Source organism: Xenopus laevis, chromosome 1L (assembly GCF_017654675.1).
Source record: "Xenopus laevis strain J_2021 chromosome 1L, Xenopus_laevis_v10.1, whole genome shotgun sequence".
NCBI classification, from domain to species: domain Eukaryota; kingdom Metazoa; phylum Chordata; class Amphibia; order Anura; family Pipidae; genus Xenopus; species Xenopus laevis.
In genome coordinates this window covers 154,913,667-154,932,443 of record NC_054371.1, presented here as the reverse complement: position 1 = coordinate 154,932,443, position 18,777 = coordinate 154,913,667, and the positions used below count along the sequence as shown (strand labels likewise).

Genomic DNA, 18,777 nt, shown 5'->3' with positions numbered 1-18,777 from the left:
TAATATAATTAACAAAAAATGTTAAATATTGCCCATATCTCATAAGCAGTTTATTTTTATATCCTTACAATTAACAGAAAAGAAGTAACCTTTTTTGACACATCTGTCATTCTTCCTAGGCATCAAGTGAATGTTTTTAGCAGAAGCTAACATCATAGCAGCTTTCACTTAAATATGCAGAAAAGGTTTGTTTTTTGCACATAATTACTTTAAATTGAGAGAAATAGCTGTGATGTAAACGCTTTGCTGGCATTGCTTGTTACCTGCTAAACATCTTCCTATATTGGTGATCTTACTCTGACCCACAATTTGTGCTCTCGGCTAGAATGTCGACCATCCACTTAAGAGTTTTTTTCCTTTTAACAAATCCCACACATGCCTAGAATTCATTGCCATATCATTGTGCATATTGAGGTATCAATACCTTGTGGATCCTTTACCTTAACGATGTCCATTGAAATGACTCTTGCCCTTATGATACCATCAGAGTGTTAATTAACACTGCCTAGGCTCTAGCTCTCAGGTCGGCATCCTTCAGCATACATTGTTAAATTTAAAATGCCTCTAGGTAATGTATTTATACCAGTGTGTTGGCAAAGAATGCAATAAAAAACAGAAGTGGTTTATTCACACTATACATGAGCAACTGTTTAGGCAATCATAAAAGTCCTATGTAAATATTTTCAGTCTTGTTTCTAGTTTACCTATGTAGGGAACTTTTCCCTGTGCAAAATCAAGTTAGCAATGCTGTTTCTGACAATTTGTTGCCCATCCACTGACTAGGAAACAGCAGGATTTAGGGCCAGTGACCCTGCTGGGTTTTATACAGAGAAATAAATATGGCAGAGAAGGTGATGACTTTGAATCTAATGTACATTTGGATTATATTCATTATGAAAGCAAGATGTTAACTTTAACCACAGTTATTTTCAGTGTTATTTTACCTCTTTATGTTAGATTCCCTGGAGAACAAAGTAAACACAAAACATTACATTTGTTCTAAGCGGCTTCATGAGGATCATTATGGAATCTGTAACGGGTGCATGGGTCTGCGTTATGTGCGTACAGAGATATATATATATATATATATATATATATATTTGCCCACAAGGTGTTTTCGGAACAATGTTTTGCCAATATTCTGGAAGAAAGCTGAAGGCAAGAAAATGTTTAAAAAGTTTATAATCCACTGCAACCAAAGTACAATTTGCAAGAGGCACACCAGCAGGAAAAAAATGAATTAACAATTATATACAACTAATGCAATTCTGTACAGCTGCATACACATAAAAACAGGTTGGACCCAGTCTGCTTCCTGCAGTTAAATAATAGTATTGACATGAACTCATCCTAGGGAGCAACCAGTACACTTAAAATTCTCCATATACATTTAAATTCTTTCACTATCTGGAAGAAAATCTCTCTTTAGCAAAAGTCAGACTTTGTATTATATGATATGAAGGACAGATATAATTTCTGTAGTAAGCAAACGTCCTACTGGCATTATTGCTAATGGGAAGTTTATGGCTCGCTGTAATGAAACACAAAATGACTTGTGCATTTTCAAGCAATGGCTGCTCCTATGAACCACGGAGCACTTCCCTTTGCTGACAATGGAAAGAGATCAGCTGTTTTCCTTGGAGATGTCTCTGGCCTATATTTAGCTGACCATAAATAAACAAGCTTTTATGTACCTCTACAGCTGCTGATGACATGTAAATCCCAAAAGCCATGGTAGAACACACGCAAGCTGTTTTACTCACACAAAAACAAAATGAGAAAAGGAAGGTGGCCAGATTATGGGAAGTAAACATCCTCTACAAATCTACAGCTCAACACTTTTTTTTTTTTTTTACATACACAAAACTAGGGGGACTCATGATAAACCCCAGTCCAGCTCAACGTGTAGAAAACACCAATCTGCTAAAATATCTTAAGAAGGCATTCACCCCATTATTATGTAAGATTTACTGGACAGAAGAATATTCTGTAACTCATGTCTGACAAAGCGAGGATAGTGCAAATCTTGAAATGTTACTTTTGCAGCTTTTCTACTTAATGACAATAAAACCCAAAGTACCACTTAAGGCTCAGCTGAACCGTATTTGTGCCTCGTTCGTGCTAATTTGGGTGGATTTTAAAGGGGAACTATTGTGAAAATGTAATATAAGCTTCATCATACTGAAATAAGAAACTTTCTAAATACGATCAATTCAATATTCTGCATCGTTTCTGAAATAATCAAGTTAATATTCACTGTCCCTGTCTTGCAGCAGTTGGGCATCAGCAGTTCGATCCAATATATCTTATAGGGGGGCTTCCTTTCCTAGCAGATGAATTAGAGCTCACTCAAATAACTGATTCCAGTACAAACAAAATCTAACAAAATAACTGCCTTTTGCACAAATCCTGCATGTAGAGAGACAGGATTTCAGGTGATTTAATAGTGAGCTCTAATACAAATTCTAGGCATAAGGATCCCCCTATAAGATATATTGGATCTAACTGTAAATGAATATCTGACACCCAACTGCTGCATGAAGAGAGAATGAAGAGAAACAGATGCTGAGAGAGGGATAGTGAAGATGAACTATGAAAGAAATGGTACAGAATTTTTAATTGATTACATTCAGAAACCTTCGTATTTCAGTAAACTGAAACTTATATTAAATTTATTTTTGTGATAGTTCCCCTCTAAGTTGAAATATGGATATCGCCCACAATGTGAGCAAAAGCAACATTCGCCTCTTAATTCATAGCTGCATTTCCACGTACAAGTTTTGCAAAGCAAGGACTTTCTCTGCTAACTTCTCTAATATACTCTTACATCTACCAACAGACAGGTGATAGGATTATTTTTTCTGTGACTGTTCCCTTTTAATAGATATGTAGATCGGTTTTTATTGTATACCATGCCCTTTCATTCCAAATGGTTCATCTGAATTTTTTGTCTGCAAAACACTGTTAGTCGCTACTGGTTGAATAGAGCTGTGCAATAAAGCATCAGGTCCTAGAACTGAGGAGAATTCAGGGTGCTTACTTATTAATATTGTGGCGCTGTTCATGATTGGAATTGCCATTTCTTTATATTGTCCTAGATGCAGCAAACATAAGGGGAAAAATATCATGGGCATATGTAGCCATTCATTAATATGATTAAAGGATGAGCAGGAAGGAATGTACATTTAGGGTTATTAACATTATACTCAAATGAAAATGCAACAGGAATTTGAGTTTGGGGTTGGTTGTAAGAGACACTGTCATACCACTTTTCCAGCACATTACCATACATTTTAAGGGGATGAGGTAATTTTCTTCCTAAAGGGATAAGAAACAGGTCTCTTTTATGTGAGCAGGGTTTTGAGTGCTGCTTCCCCTAAAGCTGGCCATAGATGCAAAGATCCGTTTGTTCGAATCCTCGAACGACCAGACTTCCCAATCTCCCGACCTGTCGCTAAACTTCAGTTTAAATAAAGTAGTAAAAGAACAGATCAAGAACAGATCCGCCCCTAACAGCAATCGTACGAGACTTTATGTCCGACAAAGCTAGTGACAGTCTCCCTCTGAAAATCGTACAATTGGGCAATACACGCAGAGATATTATCAGCAGCCGACAGAAATCTTTTAACCTGTCCGATCGACCAAACGACCGATCGACATGGGGCGAAAAATGTCGGGACTCTCTACAAGCGGTCCGAAAATTGTACGAATTGAGGATTAGTATGATGGGATCTTTGCGTCTATGGCCAGCTTTAGTCAGGCTGCAGAAGAAAGGCTTTCCTCGAATTTCTCAGGGACTACAGCAAAAGCCTTTATCTCAACAAACCGTAAAAAGGTAAAAACACAAAACAAGCCTATACATTGCCTTACTTTCAACATGCCAACCTGCCTGCAAGCCAGCCTTACAGGTAGGTGTCCTGCTCTGAATTTAAATAAATTCACCAAATTTAGTGACACATTGAGCACTCCCCAATATGCGGTTCCTCAAAGTAAACATTGTCCTGGATTTGCTATATAAAGCAAATCGTGTAGTGTTTCTACAACCTGCATGATTTCAGTAGTGTATACAAGGAAAAGTATTTTTAGCCCTGTATTGTCAGAATAGAGAGGCAGGTGATTTAGGACTGCGGAACCATAATCATAACTGCATTATAATGCAGCAGGTATTCCCCCCCAATTAGTTGTGAGCCACTGCTCTCTCGCCATCCTGTGCCTTCCAGCGATTACTTGTCATCTTGGCCATTTTGGGGAAGCTGAATGAGGAAGGTCCTGTGCTCATGAGAAGCTCTGGACAGGGTGACTGACACGCATACAAGCCCAGTAGATACCACGGCCAATACATGCCAGTGCTAGGAGCAGCAGAATTGCCCAAGAGGCATAGATCCCACCATATTTGTATGCCAAAGTCCAAGTTCCTCCCTGTATGAAAAATAGAATGAATTATTAGATTTATGAGCATACACAATGACACTACAGATTCTAATTCAATACATAAGAATCCACATTTAGGACAATAACACTTAGAACCACAGAAGCTGCCTTCCCCTCTGCAGCCACATGCAAATTAAGCTTTATTTGAGGTGAAGGAATGGGGGGAAAGATAAGAATTTGGCATACCAAATAAGAATTTGATATACCAAATAAGAATTTGATGGGATAACATCACTACCCATCTGACACAAACTATATAAAAAAATGTGCTCCGTGTACCCACTCAATTGATCTGAATATGATCCACCTAAGTGCGCACACATGTAGCGGAGGTCGATACCTCCATTCCCATATTTGGGCTGACCTCCACTGCTCTCAGCCTGAAGCGGATGTGCTCCGTGTCCCTATTTAAGTGATTTGAATCTGATCCACCTACGTGAGCACACGCAGCGGAGGTCAGCCCAAATATGGGAAAGGAGGCATCACCAGGCTGACCTCCGTTGCATGTGTGTGCGCGTGTAGGTGGATCAGATTCAAATCAATTGAGCAGGGACACGGAGCAGATCCGCTTCAGGCTAAGAGCAGTGGAGCCCTTCAGTCCATGTATTCACAGTCTAAGGCCAAACAGGGGAACAAGCTACATCTCATGTAGCTTGTTATGTCAAGGAAAAAGCTTCACTTCCTTCATAGAGCTTGTGGCTTGAGCAAGCCTTGAGTATGTCCCAATTCCTTGTGATGTCATACGTGAAGGCCATAACAATAAGCATTCCGACTGTCAATACTGGAAGCTTAGGGTTCACCCAGCAATAAAAGAATGTCACTTGGGGTATGGTCATCACAGAGTTTTGGCAGGGTGTGGATGTCTCAACCACATTGCGACTGCTATTAAGGGCCCTGTTAAGCATATTCTAGTGAGGTAAATGATGTATAACCTATGTAAAGCACGGTGGCATATGTCAGTACTATATAAATCATGGATAAGTACGTTTAATGGTCACAATATGAACAGTTTGGCTTTAGCTGAACACCCACTGCTTTTCCTATACAAAGAATTAAATGGAAGAACTCACAACAAGTCCTGCAGCAGCCAGAGCCAGCAAAACTCCCAACAAGAAACAACAGAAACATCTCTTTCGCGGATACCGCATGCCAATTGAAGAACTGAAAGAGAAACAAATAAGGTGAAATTCCTTTGGTCCAAACCAGTATGGCTCCAGACCATCAACATCCTATCAGATACTTACACCTTACGGCAGTGTGGGCAGCGAGCTAAGGTCCGATCTGAAAATTCTGTCCACTAGGGGGGGGGGGAAAAAAAAAAAGATACTTTTAACAGAATATTTTATTCATTTATAACTTTTTTTTTAAAAAAAACATGTTTTTATTTATTTATCACATAATAAAGCTTGTTTTCAGTATGTAGTTTCATACATAATAAAAATAATAAATACAGATTTTTCAACAGTTTTTCAACAATATATAGTAACATTATGAAATTTACAGCTCAAAATTTAGTATATGACCCTACGTAGGATTTAGTGGATATGTAGCTAATATTCTATTTATTTGATGACTCCTGGGTGGTGTGAAATCCAGCCTTTCTCGTTTGTGTTGCAATGTGTCGAGGTATTGGGATGACTCCATTACAAGTGGGTGTTCTCTAAGGGTTTCTTTGTCGTACCATGTTGTTTGTCTAAAGGTGTAAACTGTGAGGTGTCTAATATGTTGTGGAAGTGATGTTATATATGTTATCCGGGTGTTAAAGAATTTCGTTGTGTTTTGTTCTTTTCTGATTATTGCTTCCAACCAATCCATATGAAATATGGAAGGTAATTTTTGTTTGACTATTAAAATAGGTGGAGAGTCAGGGGTTAACCAATGTTGTAATATCGTTTCCGAGCTGCTGCCGCTAGTCCCAATCATATTTTTCTCTGGTTTTGATAGTTGGGTATAATTTGTGGTGTTACTAAATATTGCCCATTCAATTTGTATTTGGATAGGTTTCCCAGCCATCTGTCCACCATATGTGGCTACCTCTTGCCAAAAAGTTTGTAATTTTGAACATGACCAAAGGTTGTGTATTAAGTCGGCTCCTGGGGAGCAGCATCTTAGACAGTTATCGGAGGAGAGATTTCCCATTTTATATCTTCTGGTTGGAGTTAGATTTGAATTATGAAGTGTTTGGAGAGCCATCTCTTGATATCTGCTTGCTGGGAGTAATTTCATTATTTTCATGTGTTGTTTTAAAATATCTGATTTTGTTGTGTCAGGTATGTATGTCACCCATTTAAAGGCAGAATTTCCTTCATCTTCTAATTTATGTTTGTATCGTCTGATATAATTGTGATGTTGTTTGTTAGTTTCAGTGTTTTTCCATATTTTATTAAATGGGTGATCTTTTTCTCTATCTGATAACTGAGTAGTTGTATGATTTGCAAAATGGATAAGTTTTAGTCTCAGTAATATATGTGGTGTTGTAAATGGGTATTATTCCATGAGTTTTGTTTGGGTGAATATTGAATAATTATCATCTAATAAGTCTTTAAAGTTATGCAGTCCGTTGCTGTGCCATTGGAGAAGTATTGGGTTTCGTATGCCTATTGGGAATTTTTTTGCATTTATAACTTGTTTTATATTAGCAAGAGGGGTTTGGGCAGCTATGAGAATGTATTTGGAGCATACAGAGGATATAGGATTATTATTATTTACATGGTATTTAGTGACATAAACAAAAGCTTTACTGCTATGCCAACAGTTCTGTGTAAACCTGTTTAATGTGGCTAAACCTGCTCGCTGCAGTAAAGCCTAAAGAATGGATTTCCAATACCTTTTATGATACTTCTGAAAACCCAAGCAGCATTTCAGCAGGATCAACCAATAATAGAAGCCAGGGGATCAGTCACCCACTTCTGCTACTGATAGAACATCTAGAATACCAGACTGTGTGCAGGCTTCAACATCAATGCACGGTGGAATAAAAGGTCCTGTGTGTTCAGTCTTAAAATATACCGAGTATTATTATTAACATTATCAATAAACTCAGAAAGAATAAGCTGACCTAATACCTCAGACGAATGCATCTCCCCCCAGAAAAAGCAAAAAAAATAAAATAAAAACATCTTCCATTCACAGTACCAGAAAATTGTTCTTGCAGTGTCCACAAATGACTCTCACACCAACCGGCTGTGGTTCCGGACTCAGGGGACCAGCATGTACAGGGCCAAGGTTTATAATTCTCTTACTGTAAAAAAAATATAACACTCAGTTTCGCATATCAATTTGCATTTCTGTACTCAACCCCTGCAATAAGGTTTTGCCTATTGAAAGAAAATGTAATTCTGCAACACTTTGCAAATATACATTCATTAAAAGGTCCCAATGGTTGTAAAGAAATTTGATATTGTAAGCAAAATTTGTCTGTCCCTTGATTTTCAGCAAAGCATATCCATATCTTCCCATAATCCTTGGTACCTACCAGTAGGGTCTGGGGCAAGCTATCCTCTGGGATGTCACTTTACATATTAGAAGACAGTTGCAGGGACAACGAACATATTTCTTCCCTTGAGGGGCATTTTTTATTGGCTGCAAAAGACAAAAATAATTAAGCAAACCTCTGCGGTCTACCTGCCTTGTCTACCTTACAAGGTTAATTGTCCACTTTGTTTGCCTTACCGTAGCCTCATTGCAGACACCACACTTAACCACATGTTGGTGCATTTTTCCTTCCACATTAATAAGTGACTGGCAGACTCTGCAGGTGATCATGGGTGCAGAGCCACTTTCTGGACTTGTCAAAGGGGAATATGGAGGAGGGTCTTCTCCTGTAATAACGGAGCCATGAGCAGCTGGGAACTCTGGGAAGCCTGCATTGGGGAAACAAATGATGAAAAAAATGAACAGAACGAACAACCTTTTAACAGCTAAAGCCAGCAATCATTTCTCATTTACTAATACAGCTTGATCTCTCAGCTGCATTTGACACTGTAGATCACCCTCTCCCCCTCCATTCCCTTGGCCTTTGTGACATGGGCCGGTCCTGGTTCTCTTCTTACCTCACTAATTGTTCTTTCAGTGTCTCCTACACTGGAGTAGCATCTTTTCCCCGACCTCTTTCTGTTGGGGTTCCCCAAGGCTCTGTCTTGGGCCCCCTATTATTCTCCCTTGGCAGACTAATCAACTCGCATGGTTTCCACTATCACCTCTATGCTGATCACACTTAGATCTCTCTCTCCTCAACCCAGAACTCCTAACTCGGGTCTCCTCCTGCCTGTCCGATATCTCTACTTGGATAAATTAAAACGGAAATGGTTCTCTTTCCTCCAACTAACCAGTAACATCTTGGAAGTATCTATCATAGCTAACATTTCCACTATCACCCCATCTCCCCAGGCCCGGTGCCTTGGGGTTATCCTATATACTGCCCTGTCCTTCAATTCTTATATCAAGTCACTTATTAAATCATGTCATTTCCACCTAAGGAACATATCCAAAATACGATCATTTACCACCCAAGATGGTGCCAAAATTCTTATTCACTATCTCGTCATATCACGTCTAGACTACTGTAACTCTCGTTTAATTGACCTTCCCCGCCAGAGACTATCACCTCTCCAGTCCATAATGAACACTGCCGCGAGGCTAATACACCTCAGCAACCACTACTCCTCTGCCATGTCACTCTGCCAATCCCTACACTGGCTTCGGAATAAAAATGAAATTTATGTACTCACCGTTAAATATCTTTCTCTTCAGTCGCTTGGGGGACACAGGGACAGTAGGGTATAGCTGGTATATCTAGGAGGCAGGACACAACTAGGAAAAAACTGTCTCCTCCTCCACTGGCTATACCCCCAGTAGGCAGAGTTCCACTCAGTTTGTAACAAAGTCAACAGGAATATATTAACCTCTATCATAAAATTTTAATATAGAAAATCAAAACCGTAACATGTCTGGGACTGGAAGAGCAGTGTTCTTGGAAAGACGGGACACTGGTGCATCCACTGAGAGTGGAAGGGACCATTTCTCCATAATTTCATTGGAAAAACGATAGAGTCACTGATTTGAAACTGCCTCTCAGGCTTGTCCCACTCCTGAGTGATGAGATCAAGTTGTGCGTGGGAAGGGAAAACTGGAGAAGTTTTGCTGTGACATTTGAAAAGAGACTTGGAGACTTCCGGTTCTTGAAGGTGAAGAGTCTCTAAGACTGAAGTAATGAGATAATCAACTGAGTCTGAAGAGTGTCTAGGGAACTCTTCCTCAACCTGGTCTGAGATGGAAGAAAGCTCTCCCTCAGAACGGTCGCAGTCGTCCACTGAGTAAGATGATGTATGGAAGACATTCTTGATGGGGAGTCATTCTCTTCATCAGAAGGGGAGGGGGCTCTGCGCTTTGAAGCCCTTCCCTTGGGATTATCGAGACGTGATAGTAGTTTGTCCAAAAATTGAGCAAGTTTCATTCTGGGGGAGAGGGAGGACCCCTGGGTGGTGAACTGCCTTTCGTGTGGGAAGAGGATTCCCCTTGTGTGGTCAGGTCTGCCTGGGGAAGGGTAGGTTCTGGGGGTTCAGAAACACTTTCAGCAGGCTTACATTTATTGCATTTATTGCATAATGTGTCTTTGTGCGCTGAGGGCAAAAGTTTGCGGCATTTGGCACAGGCAAAGTCAGTCAAGCTGAACAATAAGGAAAATAAAAAATGTGTACAGAGAAAATATCCTCCTGAGGACACAACTCAAACTGAGTGGAACTCCGCCTACTAGGGGTATAGCCGGTGGAGGAGGAGACAGTTTTTTCCTAGTTGTGTCCTGCCTCCTAGATGTACCAGCTATACCCCACAGTCCCTGTGTCCCCCAAGCAGACATGGAGAAATTCAAATGAATGATCCTGACATTCAAAACACTTCATAACTCTGGCTCTCCCTACATCTCTGAACTCATCTCTATATACTCCGCTTGCTACGCTCTTCTACTGATCTGCCCCTCAACTCTTCTCTCATTACCTCCTCACATGCTCGCATTCAAAACTTTGCAACGGCTGCACCCCTCCTCTGGAATTTTCTCCCACAGTCTGTCCGACTTTCTCCCAAACTTTCTGCTTCTGATCTGTTAAAACGCACTTATTTAAAGAAGCCTACCTCACTCTGTTTAACTACCAAATGCAATACCACATACAGTACTACATCTCTTACCCACTGTATTCTGATCGTAAATTAGGATCATGAACACTGATGGGTAGATGCAGCTCACCAGTTTTAAGGGACCAGGTGCGCTGCCCTGAACCTTCAGCTGAGGGAGCGGATAACCGTGTATAGAAATTGAGCAGGCACTTCTAGGAACAAATTTTCCAGGCGGACTTTTCAATTAAAAAAGTATTTATTTATTAAAGAGCACTAGGACACAGCCTAACGTGTTTCGTATCAACAGGATACTTAATCATAGGCTGATGATTAAGTATCCTGTTGATACGAAACGCGTTAGGCTGTGTCCTAGTGCTCTTCAATTAATAAATACTTCCTCACCTTTTGTACCGTATTGGTTGTGATGTATGTAACTCCATATGTTCTATGTATGTAATTCATGTGACTTAGTTGTATAAACACATTTACTTTACAGCGCTGCGAAATATGTTGGCGCTATATAAATATATGTTAATAATAGTAATAACATTCAATGGCAAAAGTAAAATGACAAAAGCAAATTTCTACAAAACAAACAAGACATTAGGAAACTAGTACAAAAACAAATACAGCAGAGGGACTCAGTACAACAATATTACGTGCCCCAATATATAAAACAAAATCATCTTTAAACCTAAAATAATCCAGGCCCCATTGTACTTGCTGAACCAAAAAATGCTCTATAGTCTGCCCACACACTACAAGGGCTTAGAACATAAATTATCTTTTAAAATAGCCACCTTTATCCAAGCAAATGCACACTATCATATCCTGATAAACGTTAACACAAAACACAATCAAGGACATGCAACAAAATTAGAATTGTAGGTGAAATATAGAATGCTGAATATTAAACTGAATCCGAACCCTTAAAGGACAAGGAAAGGCAAAACAATAAAATCCAATTTTTACATTCTTTAATGAAAAATAAACCTTTCTCCAATATACTTTAATTAAAAAATGTGTACAGTTTTTATAAGAAACCTGACTGTATGCAGTGAAATTCTCCCTTCATTTACTGCTGTGGATAGGAATTGTCAGATGGTCCCTAACTGCTGAGCAGGGAAACAATCATACTTATGAACAGCAGGGGGAGCCCTCGCCTTACTTACCAGCCATGCAGAATTCGAGCAGCTTTGTTTATGACTATCCCTAAGCAGCCCAGACCACACTGAGCATGTGCAGGGTCAGGGTCAAGCCAAGATGTTTAACAAAGTTACAAGATGACAGCCCCCTGTGGCCAACTTTGAAAGCATAAATTATTTGTTCGATTAGGCTTGTGGTGCAGTAAGTTCATGTTTATATTTAGTATACAAAATACAGCATTTCTATAGCCTTATTCTATTTTAGACTTTCCTTGTCCTTTAATGGCATCATGTGTGAACAAAAGTTTGACGATTCATTTGTCCAAAGTCACAGGATTTGAGGGTTTCGATGTGGCCCGATCAATATCTTGTTAAGAAAGAAAAAAGAAAGAAAGTGCTAGGATTCAGCCAATTCCCAAACTGAATCCTGGATATGGTGGATCACTAATACAAATAGCCTTAAACAATCACAAATTATGATAAAAATACAGCCAACAAACCACTGATAGTGAGAGACCCAGTGCTAAAACAGATTGATAACCCACTAGAACAGTAGTGAAGTCTTTTCAGGTGGCGCTTAAAATTGCCCAAAGCAAACAACCTGTCTGGTCTAAATGGACCCCCATATGGGGCAATAAATACCCTCCACACTTCAGTTCAGTATCCAGTATTGCTAGGTGGGTAACTGCGGGAGTCTAGGGACACTAGGAGATTTTTTTAATATTTAATTTTGAAATCTGACATGGGGCTAGACATGTTGTCAGTTTCCCAGATGCACTCAAACATGTGACTTGAGCTCTGATAAATTTCAGTCACTCTTTACTGCTGCACTGCAAGTTGGATTAATGTCACCCACCTCCCTTTCCCCCTCAGCAGAACAATGGAAAGGTAACAAAATAACATCTCCCTGACACAAGATAACGCTCCCTAGTAGATATGAGGATAGCACTTCGTAAAAATGCAAGTCCCACTGTGACTTCTTTAGTGTGATCCTATCTAATTTAGCCAATGTCAGATGAATTAATACAGAATGGTGTGGTGTTCCTCTCCAACAGCAATGGTCAAAGTTCATTGCAAGATGAGCATTCAAGGATATATTCAATAAGCAGACAGCCTATCTAATCAGAATTGTGGGGACAAAGCAGCCTCACGCAGCTCACTGACAGAAAGATGAGAAAAGAAGAAAAATTGCTAACAAAATTGCAATCTGTAAAAGTTCTGTTTGCAAAAGTGCATTACAAACAAAATAAATAACTTTTCACATGGCATCTTGTTGCATTATGGTGTCCCTGTTAGATCCCTGACAAGAACATGTTTTGTTTGGGGGGGAAGGGGTTCATACAGATTCCATCTTTCAAAAGCCCAGTTGTGTGATGACAGTTCTTAAACACAGGTGGCCTCTGACTGGCTTTCCATTGCCATATGATTTGGCTAAAGGTTGAGGCTAAAGGTTGAAGCCATCTACCAAAGTACTTTTGGTAACTTCCTACTGGCTGCATTCCCAGACTGTGCTGGAAAGCCCAAGACTCTCAGCTATATGCACTGTAGGATGCTAGCCAATCAGCAGCAAGTCAGACCTGACAGAGAACTGCAATTAATATTTCCCTGTATGACTGCCTACCCACAGTCTCCTGTCCTTCTTGGGTGGGATCAATAGGATATGCCCACCACACATTTTTTAACAGATAAGTAAGGGAAGATTAGGTCCAATAAAAGTGTCATTTTCAATATTTACAGTGCTTCTGGCCCAATTTATAAGAAGGCACCAAATTTATTCATCATTGCCGACAGAATGAGGATGATTTTAAAAAATGCTTTACGTTCACTTTAAGATTGATTCCAATAAAGGCCCTTTTACACATTTTGCTGTTTTCTCTGACTGGAGCTGACAAACTCTAAATCAGAAGGTATCTGCAAGGGGACATATGGCATAACTCAAAAGGCAAAAGGCAAAAAAATACTCTATGGTGGTCGTTTCTAGCTGCTGTAAAAATTATAATATTTTAAAAGGATCCCTTTATTGCAGCCCCCCCCCATAGATCTTCTTGGCCCCTGTGTTTCAAATGAGGGGTGGGTGTCCTAATAGTCCTTGCCAAAATCACAGCTCTGCATTCATGCAGGCAAAGATAGGTTGCAGTACCCTGTCAGGTCCGTGTATCTGCTAAATGGCAGCGCATCCTACAGTCCAAAGTGCTGAGAGATAAAGCAGAAGGAAAGGTATTTGCCACTTGCGGGGTGCTTAGGGGTAATTGTATTTACTAAATGCAATTGTATTCACTTACTTGACACCCCAGGCCGGTGCTTCTATCAGCGATCCACTTCCTGCTTCTTCACTCTTCAAATTTCCTGGGGCAGACCCATGCGCAGTAGAACGAAATAGCCGACTTCTTTGTTAAAGTTCGGCTTTTCACACAATTGCGCAGCCGCAAGAAGAAAGAAGAAGCCGGAAGAGGATCGTTCTGTGGTGCGCACTGGAATAACCCCAGGCCGGTGCAGTTTTCTGCTGATAGGAGCACCAGCCTGGAGTGTCAGTTAAGTAAATACAATCACTTGAGGGTGCCTAACATGTAGATATTACGTTCCTTCTCCTTTAAGGGCTCCTGAGCAAAGCCTGAGAAAGCAGACAGCAGGAAATGGAATAGATTGGTGTTAATTGTACGGTATTGAGGGGAAATTCCCAATAAAGCACATTCCTTCTCTGTAGAAGTGTAATGCAATGGCACATTCATTTTTTTTATCTTTTTAACACAATAGGTCTCCTTTAGTCCACTTTCATACAAGCAGTGGGGAATTGTACAGAAGACGCATGACATTGCCCCACAATCTCAAAGATAAGATCCCCATAACTGCACTCTTGGGCCCATCAGCAAGGGCTCAGGTCGGCCCACAGGACAAACACCACTGCTGTATACACACAGGCACTGGAGAATGAGGACACTGACCTTTGGTTGGTTCTGCAGTTTGTAAGGCAATTTACAACCCGTTGTACCTACACCATGTATAAACTGATGTATTTTATATCATCACATCTTTCTACGCTCCAGAATAATGAGTAAGTATAAGTTATACATCACATGTGCTATAAATTAGATCCTGCTGTCAATAGGATACATGTACAAATAGCATTCACACCATTGAACATGTGTAATAAATGTATATTGAAAAGTTGAATTGAATGACATTCTCTTTCATTAGAGGGTTTGCATGGCCTTTAAGGAAATGCCAATAAAGCAGACACTGGCTGAATAACAGAAACACAATTTCCTACTAAAAGAAACTGCCCCAGGAATGCAAATGCACAGCAGTTATATTTCCTGGTCTAAACCATGGCAAACAATGTCTGTAGCCCCACACACAGCAAAGAACTCAACAGCCCACTGCTTCCGATAAAATGCTGAGACATCATTCCGTCTAATCCAAATACAACAGACGCCTATAGAATCCACATTCACGCCCCACAGCCTCTTACCACGCCCCCAGGCCTAAAAACACACTCAGAACACCATAGCCCCGCCCCCATAAGGCTGACTCTCCTACTAAATATGTAATGAAACCTAGTGAAACACAGCACTCCGCCTCATGAATAAATTATCAGTGGGCGGCGCACCCACCTTGCGGCTTATTAGAGGCGGGGCCAGGGCCACCATACGGCGGAGCAGTGGGGAGCGCACTCCCCGGGGAAGGGGCCCCAGGACCCATCGCTGCTCCCATGCCTCCTCCATCACCAAGGTCCGACAGAAGCGGGGAGCGCTCTCCATCCGCCATATCCAGCGCTCCCGCTTAGCACCGGCGACTACGATTCTACTGCTGCTTTCTCCTGTCTGCTGACGCAACACTCAGTGCGGCTGCGCAACAGGCATGCGCGGGATCCAAGCAAGCCATAAGGGTCCTACTGAGCATGCGCGATGAGTCAGAATTGCTTACGCGTCATGTGATCCCGATGCTTGCAAACACTCCTCACGTGAATCAGCAACAGAGTTGCCAGGTTGGCGGGTTATCAGCCAAATTGTGCTTCTACTTTAAAGCCCAGGCGGGTCTTGAAAGTACAAACTAACTAAGGAACGGATTTGGGCTACTTTTTGGGCCTTTGGCTGGTTTGTACTTGGGAAACCTGACAAATTTTTTTCTTCTTTTTATGTGCCAAACCTGTCTCCCAAATGCATGTTGGGTAAGGTAGTTTTTGTCTAACAATTTGCCAAGCTTAATTTAAGACTACAATACCCAGCATGCAATGGGAATGACTTGTGTAGAAGTCAGGCGTTACCAGATTTTGGGATTTGTACCCTAGTCTCCTGTCCCATTCTAACATTTTCTGCTGACTTTCCTTAATTTTGGGGCAAAAATCTGCTGGCCACCAAAATGTCTAGAGGTTGAATTGTTTTACCAATATTTATTGAAATTGTACCGTATATGTATTAGGGCCTTATGGGGCCCCTATACCTGCTGGGCTCCCCTCTATAGTTACACCCCTGATGACAGGCAAATCTGTCTTCATGGAAAAATTGGCAAAAGAGTGAAAATTTGAAAAAAACATTTTCACATATATTCATTTGTTTTTTTAGACTTTTTTATATACTGCACATATTGTGCTACTTTTGAAGTGCCTCTTGGCTAGTTTTGTAGCTGAGTTTGGCTGGTTTTGAAAATTAGACCTGGCAACCCTGATCAGCGAGTTTTTCGGGTTTCTTTGGAAGCTAAGTGATGTGTAGGGGAAAGAGAGCAATTCTTTGTAGGTAAAGCATTTCCTGTATTTGTTCCACATAAGAAGGAACTATAAACAATAAGAAGGAACTATAAACAGAAAATAAGAGAGAACATCAGCGTGTCCTAAGAATCCTGGCACTTATAAAACTTAATAAGCTTTACTTCCTGGATCTCCCCAACCCTGTTATCTATAGTGAATGTAAACCATCACCAAGAAAAGGCAGAATCATTGCTTTAATCATCCTGAACACCCTAAAATATAATGTTCACTTTTAATATGTTATAGAATATTCCTAGTCACCTTTGAATTGGTCTTCATTTTTGTGCAGTAACTTTGTAAAATGATTATCCTTCCTCTTCAAAAAAATTATTCAAATACACCTTTACCTTGGAATTGACTTTTAGTATGTCATAGAATGTCCTTTTTTTTAGCAATATTTCAGTTGGACATTCTCCCGTATGATGAACTTTCTACACAACCATGATCTGTTGGACCCACTGCAATCTGGTTTCCAGCCTGGTCACTCTACTGAGACTGCTTTGTGCAGAGTTACAAATGATTTTCAGGTTGCCAAAGTCAAAGGTCACTTCTCTATCCTTATCCTCCTTGACCTATCCTCTGCATTTGATACGGTTGATCACTCTCTCCTGATGCAGATTCTCTATTCGCTTGGCATCCGTAACCAGGCTGCATCTTGGCTTTCTTCTTACCTCTCTAACCGATCATTCACTGTCTCCTATGCTAACAAAACCTCATATCCAGTTCCACTTAATGTAGGGGTGCCGCATGGCTCTGTACTTGGTCCATTGTTGTGCTCCATGTACGCTCTGTCTTTGGGAGATCTCATCCATTCATTTGGCTTTAATTTTCATCTGTATACTGATAATACCCAAGTATATTTATCCACCCCTTCCTTTACAGCTGAAACAGAGGCTCAAATTTCTAACTGCCTCCTGGCAATCTCCAACTGGATGAACCAGCACCACCTCAAACTCAACCTAACAAAAACGGAACTAATCATATTTCCACCTAAGCCTGGTCCTACTCCCCTTTTACTACCTCTATTGATGGCATGCTCATTAACTCTGTCAACTCAGAATGCTGTCTAGGGGTAATCTTTGACTCCTCTCTCCTTCTCTGCTCACATTAACACCACTTTCTAAACCTGTCACTTTTTCTTACGGAATATTGCCAAAATCCATCCCTTTCTTTCACCTGCTACTGCCAAGATACTGATGTATGCTCTCATCCTATCCCAACTAGATTACTGTAACCTACTAACTGGCCACTACAGTCTGTATTAAACACTGCTGCCAGAATTATCCTCCTCTCATACAAAAGGGTACATGCTCCTCCCCTCCTGAAGTCCGTATAACTTCCAATAAAACAAAGAATAACATATAAACTCCTCCTCATAACCTTCAACGCCCTTCATTCCTCTGCACCTAACAACATCTCATCTCTCGTCTCTCTATATGCACCTGGCCAAAACCTCTGCTTCTCTCAGAGCAACGGCTTGGTTGCACCCCCCACTACTACTGCTGTTTCCCGCATCAAACCCTTCTGTCTTGCCATTCCTTATACTTGGAATGTCATTCCCGAATCTCTCCGAAGAGAATCATCCTTCAATGTCTTTAGAACTAAACTCTAATTACATATGGGGGTATGACTACCTCTGGGAGCACCTGGATAACACTAGAACTGGAAACTTGCACTTATATGACCATGTAACACACTGTAACTTACAGCACTTTAATACCCCTCCAAATTGTGTCTGTAAGTTACCCTCCCATTTAGACTGAAAGCCCTATGGGGTAGGGTCCTCCATCTTTTTGTCTTCTTGACACTGAGCACTTAATCTGTATTGTAATTATATTTATGTGAATTGTATTTCTAATAATGCACTAATTGTTTTTCATTATTGCAGTGGCCCCTTGTTTGTTACTACTAATTTAATGTTTTTCTGTAGAGTGCTTTGCCCTCAAGGAGTGCTATACAAATAAAAATATACATACATACATTCTTTAACTATCTACCTTCTTTTTTTGCCTCTTTCCAGACTGCAATTTAAAATGCTATCTGGTTGTTCAGGGTCACTGCCCCTATGAGGCCAAAAATATTGCTCATGATGCTACAATTTTGTTTATATGATTCTTCTTTTTATTCAGACCCTTTCCTATTCATTTTCCAGTGTCTTGTTCAAACCACTGCCTGATAGATAAATCTGAATCCCAGCAACCAGATAGCTGCAATAATTTCAAACTGGAGAGCTGATTAATAACAAGCTGAATAATTCAAAAAACAAAATAAAATTATTTGTATATTGTCTCAGGATATTATTGTCTCTATCATACATGATACATCTATCATGTATCTGTGACCAAA

General features: G+C 40.3%; 1 protein-coding gene across 1 annotated transcript; it reads right to left on the bottom strand.

Annotated features, from left to right (window-relative positions):
* Positions 1 to 1,839: 1,839 nt before the first annotated feature.
* On the bottom strand, positions 1,840 to 15,505 carry pip4p1.L (phosphatidylinositol-4,5-bisphosphate 4-phosphatase 1 L homeolog). Its single transcript, NM_001094660.1, is given in 7 exon segments — positions 1,840 to 4,419; positions 5,502 to 5,592; positions 5,676 to 5,728; positions 7,567 to 7,672; positions 7,907 to 8,013; positions 8,104 to 8,294; positions 15,299 to 15,505. Coding segments are annotated over 7 exon segments (846 nt in total). The 5' UTR covers positions 15,453 to 15,505; the 3' UTR covers positions 1,840 to 4,275.
* Positions 15,506 to 18,777: the final 3,272 nt, after the last annotated feature.